At 41.5% G+C, this 8,129-nt stretch overlaps 2 protein-coding genes and 1 non-coding gene across 5 annotated transcripts; all 3 read left to right on the forward strand.

Moving 5' to 3' along the window:
* Positions 1–2,769: 2,769 nt before the first annotated feature.
* Positions 2,770–4,692, forward strand: LOC121757052 (transcription termination factor MTEF1, chloroplastic-like). Of its 3 annotated transcripts, none has more exons than XR_006041155.1 (2): positions 2,770–4,191; positions 4,290–4,692. XR_006041155.1 is itself a non-coding variant. In XM_042152527.1 (2 exons), exon 1 carries the CDS (start codon positions 2,878–2,880, stop codon positions 3,757–3,759), a length of 882 nt encoding a protein of 293 aa, XP_042008461.1. In that variant the 5' UTR covers positions 2,770–2,877; the 3' UTR covers positions 3,760–3,802; positions 3,972–4,692. The 3 variants fall into 3 exon arrangements, 2 of the variants coding, with proteins under 2 accessions (XP_042008461.1, XP_042008460.1); XM_042152527.1 differs by having other exon boundaries at positions 2,770–3,802; positions 3,972–4,692; XM_042152526.1 differs by having other exon boundaries at positions 2,771–3,760; positions 3,972–4,692.
* Positions 4,693–6,116: 1,424 nt separating this feature from the next.
* Positions 6,117–6,219, forward strand: LOC121759762. Its single transcript, XR_006041710.1, has one exon. It is a non-coding gene; the product is annotated as a U6 spliceosomal RNA (small nuclear RNA).
* A 527-nt stretch (positions 6,220–6,746) lies between these two features.
* Positions 6,747–8,129, forward strand: LOC121759572 (nuclear transcription factor Y subunit B-3-like). The gene has a single exon (XM_042155207.1). It carries the CDS (start codon positions 7,392–7,394, stop codon positions 7,992–7,994), a length of 603 nt encoding a protein of 200 aa, XP_042011141.1. The 5' UTR covers positions 6,747–7,391; the 3' UTR covers positions 7,995–8,129.

An 8,129-nucleotide genomic window follows, 5' to 3' on the forward strand; every position in this document is an offset into this window, starting at 1 on the left:
TTTCAGGGAAGAGATTTATGGGCCCTTTTATTGGGCTATTATGTGATGCACAAATACTGGTCTTATTTATAGTTTGGCCCATATCGTTTTTCCATTAGAGCATCAGCAATGGCGGACGTCCGCCGCGGAATTCCGGCACGCCGAGATTTATGGGCCCTTTTATTGGGCTATTATGTGATGCACAAATACTGGTCTTATTTATAGTTTGGCCCATATCGTTTTTCCATTAGAGCATCAGCAATGGCGGACGTCCGCCATTGTGCATGGTAGGTACGGATACGGAATTCCGCCGAGGACACCGCAGTTCCGCGGAATTCCCGTTTATTGCGTTGACTCTCACGGACGTCCGCGCGGAATTCCCGTTTATTGCATTAAATGTTTTACTAATGTAATTTTTTTAGTAATTATGTATTTTTTTTATAATGAAGTATGTTTTTTTAAAAAAATAAAGTGGTTGCATTTTCTCTGTATTCGTGTCTACTATTTAATTCCGTTAATTTCTTACTTCCGGAAGTTGTTTAATTTGTGAATTTGTGAATTTTTTTAATTGTGGTAAGTCCTTCGGGATGTCTGCCACTGTGCAGTGGAAATTTCTTATGACGTGGTAGTAAAGTCCGTATGACGTGTCATGAGGTGTTTTTAGGAATTCCGCGCTGGTGATGCTCTTAAAAAGAAGCCTTTTAAATTTTGAATAGCCCTAAAGCCTACATATGAAACTTATATTAATATTCATTTACATACGCTACTGTTAGTATGTCAAATAATTTCACATTTTCTCAGTTTCATTTTAATGAGGAATTTGAAGGATAAGAATATCCTGATCTCTCGTTATCTCTTACAATCAAATTGAAAACAATTTTTATGTTCGCATTCATACTTAATTGACTGAAGAGCAAGGTCGGTACTAAAAAAATGCGTATGCCGTAAATGCAACCACCCAAAGGTCTGGGTTGAAAAGAGCCAAAAAATGTGTATTCTCATTTGCATGCTTCTTCATTTTTTAAGATTTTTCAAATGTCAATGTAAAAAAATGAGATTTTTTATTACTCCCTTGATCACTTCGTTCCACTCTAAGTGACACATTTTCTTTTTTGAGATGCTCATTCTAAGTGATACATTTTTTAATATAGAAATATCACTCATCATTTTATCTACTTTTTCTCTCTCCCTTATTTTACTCTCTCCACTTCACTCATAAAACAACATTACATAAAATTTCACGTCGAATTAGAAATGCTATACTTAGAGTGAGACAGACGGAGTATACTTTTTAGGTCGAATAAAATATCAAGAATAATAGTATTACTCCATAACTATATAGAGTAAGAGCTAGTTTGGAGACCATTTGAATACACTCAGGGGCAGATCTACATGGAGGAAGAGAGGGGAATTGAACCACCTCATATTTTCCACCCCATATATATATATATATATATATATTACATATTTTAAAGTTTATTTCTTTTAATCTCTCACTAAATGCCCCTCTTCAAATTCTTAAAATTTCTTCATATATAGATTTGCTCATCTTCTTATAAATTTCAAGCTACGCCCCGAATACACTCATGAGTTGTTTGGAGAGCCAATGTATCATCTTCCACAGTTTAATGATCAATTGAAGCGATGGAAATCTTCATTGCGAAGTCATCAAATATCGTTTCAATATTAGGCTAACAACTAGAATTTAATCCGAAGTGGAGAACTACGAGAAAGCAAAGAGAAAACCTTCCATTTATAATTGTGAGACCCTTTTACAAGAGATTAGACGAGTATAGTATTTAGGTCTTAAACGAAAGTTAAATACTATTAAGGCCACCCGCAGCGCGCCACGCGGGTGGCCCGTATTCCGTCACGAAGGGACGGGACGGCGGCAATACGGGCCACCCGCGTGACGCGTTGCAGCGCCCCGTCTCGTCCCCAGCCCGTTCCGCGTTCCGTCACGCCGTGACGATTGGCTAGACGTCTCGCCATGCACCGAGGCGCGCTCTGGCGCCATGCGTGACGCCTACTCGCCGGCCCGCGAGTGGGCATCGTCACGCTGAAGCAATAATTCATTTTTTTTAAAAAATTCAAATTAAATAAAAAATAATAATAAAAAAAATAAAAAAAATGGTAATATTACCATTATATTACCGTTTTTTCAATTTTTTTTTATTTGTTTAACATTTTTTTACTCTATAAATACTCCTAATTCATCCTCATTTCACACATAAATACACATCTATTATTCCCAAATCATCTCCATTTCCTCTCCAATTTTCATCTAACCTCTCATCACAAAATGTCCGGCGACGGAAACTCTGGCGGTGGCGGTGGCGGCTCTAGCGGGTTCGACATCATCTCCATTTAATGATATGTGTTTTTTTAATTGAATTTGGTTGGGAATAAAAATAAAAAATGAAATTGAATGAATAGTAATTTAAGGAACGGTCAAGGGAAAAAGGGTTGCAGGTTCCGTCCCTTAGTTAAGATATGGAGTAAAAAAGTACAGTGATGCCCATGAATAGTAATTTAAGGGACGATTAAGTGACAGCGGTGCGGATGACCTAAATTGCTTTATCTATCAGAAAGGCATCAATGATTTAAATCATACTACATACCTATTTTTTTGTTATAATACCATAGATGATCATGTAAAAATGGGTCGGCTGACCTTGATATGTTTGTGCAACACACACCCAATCTGCTGAAATCCATTATGAGCCAATAAACACACACCAAATTGCCACGTCACAGTCCGTGTATGATCAGATAAAAACCAAATCCAGTTATGTCAGTTATCCCCGAGCAAGAAGAAGAAATCCATCTTCCCAATCCCACCACTTCACCTTCACACCTTCACTTCCCCCAAACCCCATTTCCACCAACCTCGCCGCCATGTTACCAGCGGCGACATCATGCCGGACCTCCATGTGCATCTCCCCCAATCCCGAACAACAAAACATCCTCCTACGAAGCGCCAAACCCAAAACCCTCCTCCAAAAACACCCCCTCTACGAGACCACCCACTCCAACATCTCCTTCCAATTCAAGGAGAAAATCCTCTGCCTCGAGATCATGGGCGTCGACTCCGGCCGCGCCCTCGCCGTCAACCCCGCCCTCCACACCGCCTCCCTCCACGCCATCCACGATATCGTCACCTTCCTCCAGTCCAAGGGCATCCACCTCAAGGACCTCGGCAGAATCTTCGGCATGTGCCCCACCGTCCTCACCTCCGACATCAAATCTGACCTCGTTCCCGTCTTCAATTTCCTCTCCCACGACCTCCGCGTCTCCGATCTCAATTTCAGGAGAGTCATCAATAAATGCCCTAGGCTCCTAATCTCCAGCGTCAGGGATCAATTGAAGCCGGCTCTGTTTTACCTCCACCGGTTAGGGTTCACGGATCTGCATGCGCTGGCTTATCAGGATCCGATCCTGCTGGTGTCGAGCGTGGAGAACACGCTGATCCCCAAGCTGAATTACTTCGTGAGCTTGGGATTCTCGAAGAGCGACGCGGTGGAGATGGTTCTGAGATGTCCGGCGCTGTTCACCTTCAGCATTGAGAACAATTTCAAGCCGAAATTGGAGTATTTTACCGGGGAGATGAAGGGGGAATTGGGGGAATTGAAGGAGTTTCCGCAGTATTTTGCGTTTAGTTTGGAGAATAGGATTAAACCGCGGCATATGGAGGTTGTACGTTGTGGAGTGAAGGTTGGACTGCCGATGATGCTCAAAGCAACTGATGAAGAATTCAGGGAACTATTGATGAGGAAATGAGGTGATAATATATAAAGTAGTATTGTCTTCTTCTTTCATCTATGTAAGTACTTACTATATATTGTTGCCACTGTAAATCCTTCATCTGTGTAAATCCATTTTTGGCCTATAGTATATCTTTGTGCTTCTATTATTCAACGAGCTTCAATGGCATTTTCGTTTCTTGAAAGGGTAAATTAGTTTGTTTTGTTTTTGAAATTTGTTCTTGCCAGAAGAAAGATTCAAGAATCCTATGAAGGTAACTTGTACTGTGAAGAGAGGTAAGGATATGGATGGGATATTGGGACGTGCATAAAATCCGTATTAGCTAGGCGAAAGAAATGATTCAAAGGGGGGATTTTGGGTTGATGCGTTACATATAGATATAAAAACGGATAAGGGGCTGCATCGAAGAATGGCGGGATGAAGATCAAACACAAGATGAATGGCCAGGTTCTGTGCTATTTTAAGCTTTTGATCATCTTTTTATGGTCTCTTGATTTGATGAGCTGACATGCGTGATGTTTGTGTTGTTTTCTTAATTTGTGCAGGCTTTTAGTTCACATTTGACAGTTTTTATCTGTTCATACTTTGATTCTTACTCAATTTATCATGTAAAGATTGTTGGGAAGATTGTTATGTGCATTCATATGATTGGCCAGGCTAGTAGGAGAGGAAGGAATATTATCAATAATAAGGTGAGCATGCCATTTCCTCTTCATCTTCTTTAGATCCATTTAGATCTTTACTTATCCTTGAAGAGAAAACGGAAATCTTGTTATTATAGTACTATTGCTTTCTTGATTTGTAGCTGTATAATTTGCTGCTTGATATGATTAAGCTTCATACATCTATCTTTTTAATCTTCCTATAAATATACTATACCGTCATGTTGTGTTGTAATTACTGTCATGTTGTGACGTATCATGTCGTTAATCGAGCAGTCTGCATGATCGTTGTTGTGTTGCCCGTCATCTAGTTAATCTTTTTGCAAGTTCAGATTTCTCAACGAAATCGGGCTGTTGTCTCGCTATGCCTCATTTGACTATTTCAATCTATAAAAAGTTGTCTTAGTTGCGGACAATATGAGTTTTTATGCAGACTTTGTAAAGTAAGTAGAGAGAGAGAGAAATGAATCAGAAAATGTAACACAAATGTATTAGTGGGCTGGACCGGGATTGAATTTGGGTCCAGATCCAATATGAATTCAAATTTTTGAAGTTTCTGAGTCCAAGATCACCACACCATCTCTACTCCACTTCTATAAAGTTAATTTTCTGACACCTCATTTTCACACTTCCATTAGAGCATTAGCAATGAGCCACCCTAAGGCGCGCCCTATAGCGTGCCACGTCAGCAGTTTTATCCTCCTACCTCCCCAGCTGCAGTGGGCGCCCTAAGGTGCGCCCTATGGCGCGCCACATCATCATTTTATTGTTTTGTTTAATTAATTTAACTGTTTTCAAATAACAAGTAACGAGTAAATAAAAAACGGTCTAAATAACAAACGGCGAAGTTTTAATAAAAAAAAGTTACATCATTGAACTAATAAAAAAAAAAACTAAGCCGGACCAATTCCCAACTTCCGACGCAGCTTATCGAGTAACTGCTCGTGTAGTCACCAACTTCGGTGACCTTCGTCCTCTTCGGCGCACCAGTGTGCAGAATTCCACCGTGAAATGAAATGTTACAAATGAACGGTATTTATAAAAAAACGAAACCGCGTGCCATCGTCCGCAGTCGATCTTCCGCGACCTCCACAATGGGGCGGACAATGGCGCGGACGATGGCCATCGTCCGCGCTATCCTCCGCGACATAAGTATAAGGCGCGACTATCGTCCGCGCCCTATGGCGCGCACCCGTAATGTGTGCGGACGATGGATGGCGCGGACGATGCGCGCCATCGGGCGTGCCATCGTCCGCCCATTGCGGATGCTCTTACACCAAGTTATTCCTCTTCTTTATTTTTCTACTTCATTTTACAAATTTAAACACCAATTATAACAATAAATATCTCAAATAGTTAATGGCGCAAGGTCACCATTCAAAATTCGCTTCATTCATTATAAACAATAGAGCAGAAGTAGTACTGTGGAGCATATTATTTGAAGGTGTTACTCCAAATTCTGCCTGGTGACTTGAACACATCTTTAATTTTTTGAACACAAGACTAGAAGTACAAGTGCAATACATCCCCTCCCTCAGGAATCCAAGCGAATTTTGAAAGTATATGTTAATGCGAGCTAAGATTCAGTCATTGGAAAACAATAAAAATTAAAAGTTTTTCATGAGAGAGTTGTTAATATGAATCGCTAGGCACGCCAAAAAGGCCTACTGAATCAACTTCCAAAAAAATTGTGGTCTTTATTATTATGTCGTTCCTTTGGGGACATCCGATAAAATTGGAACGATACAGAGAAGATTAACATGGCCTCTGCGCAAGGATGACACGCATAAATATCGAGAAATGGTCAAGACAAGAAAGAAGGTTCGCTGCTTAAAAATGTGTGAGGGTAGCGTAGAAGAGGCCCAAACAAAGTGCGAAAAATACAACTTCGACAATCAATACTCCATGAGTAGTTGGTAGACAAGCTCTCTATGTTGGCTCCAACCATTCCAAGTGACAATGCTAGTAAGCGCGTCGCCTTGGAATGGAAAAGGAGATGTCTAATTCAACAAAAAGCAGAAAAACACAAATGCAAAGGGAACTTAGCAGCGTGAAAGACAAAAAACGATTGTCTGACAACAATTGTATAATTTTTTTTAAAACCCTAGGACTTAGCCATATACATGAACAAGTAACAATTGAAAGTAAATCGTATATTTATCAAAAATCTCGAAGAAAAATTTGGTACGTTCTACGTCACTCTAATTTTTAATTATACAATTTTTGGATTTTTAACTATATAACTTTAATCTTTTTTTAATTATGTAATTTTCAAGACATAATTATGATTGCACTATAAGAAGAAAAGTGCGTGGGTTTTCAACAGAAGTGTATTTGCTTGATAATAAATAAACAACAATAATTAATGAGGGGTGGGGGGGGTCCACATAAGCCACTACACCATTCCTCGTTGGAGTAGAAGAAGCCAATGAGAGATCAGTACGTGCTTGATTCGAAATGGACGGATAAGATCCTCCCACTTACCACCAATCGGATGGCTTCAGTGATCGCATAGTTATCGATAAGGAACGGCCTCCACTCGTCCACGTGTTTCCAACGATCCCGTTATTATCAGCATTGATCCAACGGACCTCCACAGACTCACCCTTCCACCCCTCTCTCTCCACCCTCTTATCCCATTTTCCGGCGCCGGAATATTCCTCCGAGCCTCCATTTCCGCCTCCTTTCTTCTCTAACACTTCAATTCCTTCTTCTTTCGCTTCACGAAGCTTTTCCCCTTTTTCTGCAACTTCGCAGTTGTGATTATCCGACTTCACTTTTTTCTTCCTTTCACCTGTTTTGGCAGAGGATTTTTGCTGGATTTACTGAGTTACAGAAGCTGAGTGTAAAGTTAGAAATCGAAATCAAACATAATTAGGTTTTTTTCATTTACTTTTGCGAGTACAGAATTTCAATTGGAAGTGATTTTCCCCAATTTTGTGAAATTGAGTTCAAATTGGGAGAAGGTTTGTGAGTGAAGCATCAATGGCGGACTCAGATAATGAGTCTGGAGGGCACCGGGAGCACAATTCCTATCACGAATTGTCCCCTCGGGAGCAGGACAGGTTCCTCCCGATCGCGAACGTGAGCAGGATCATGAAGAAGGCGCTGCCGGCGAACGCGAAGATATCGAAGGACGCGAAGGAGACGGTGCAGGAATGCGTGTCAGAGTTCATCAGCTTCATCACCGGCGAGGCCTCCGACAAGTGCCAGCGCGAGAAGCGGAAGACGATCAACGGCGACGATCTGCTGTGGGCGATGACCACGCTAGGGTTCGAGGACTACGTGGAGCCGCTTAAGGTGTACCTGCAGAGGTTCCGGGATCTGGAAGGGGAGAAGACGGCCATGGCCGGGAGGGGAGAGAAGGAGAGCGGCGGAGGGAACGGAAATGGCGGCGGCGGAGTGGTGAGTATGGGGAGCAACGGCGGCGGGGGAGGGTATGAGGGGATGTACGGAAGGAATGTGATGAGTCATCAAGGGGGAGGGGCGGTTTACGGGTACGGGCAGGTGGCGGGCGGTGGGAAGATCGGGTCGGGTTATCATATAGGATCCGGGTCCGGTGGCGGCGGCGGTGGGCGGCCGAGGTAGCTTAATTGAGTTGACTTGATTAATTAGATAGTTATTATATTCAAATGTATTATACACTGATATAAATTATGTTTATATTTTTGTATTGCATTTTGTATGTATAATATGAGAATGGTTTGGTGTTGTGAATGACAA

Source organism: Salvia splendens, chromosome 12 (assembly GCF_004379255.2).
Source record: "Salvia splendens isolate huo1 chromosome 12, SspV2, whole genome shotgun sequence".
Lineage (NCBI taxonomy): Eukaryota > Viridiplantae > Streptophyta > Magnoliopsida > Lamiales > Lamiaceae > Salvia > Salvia splendens.

Bases quoted from the DNA above. Each gene is read 5' to 3' on its own strand.
- LOC121757052 (XM_042152527.1), top strand. From the start codon at position 2,878: ATGTTACCAGCGGCGACATCATGCCGGACCTCCATGTGCATCTCCCCC.
- LOC121759572 (XM_042155207.1), top strand. From the start codon at position 7,392: ATGGCGGACTCAGATAATGAGTCTGGAGGGCACCGGGAGCACAATTCC.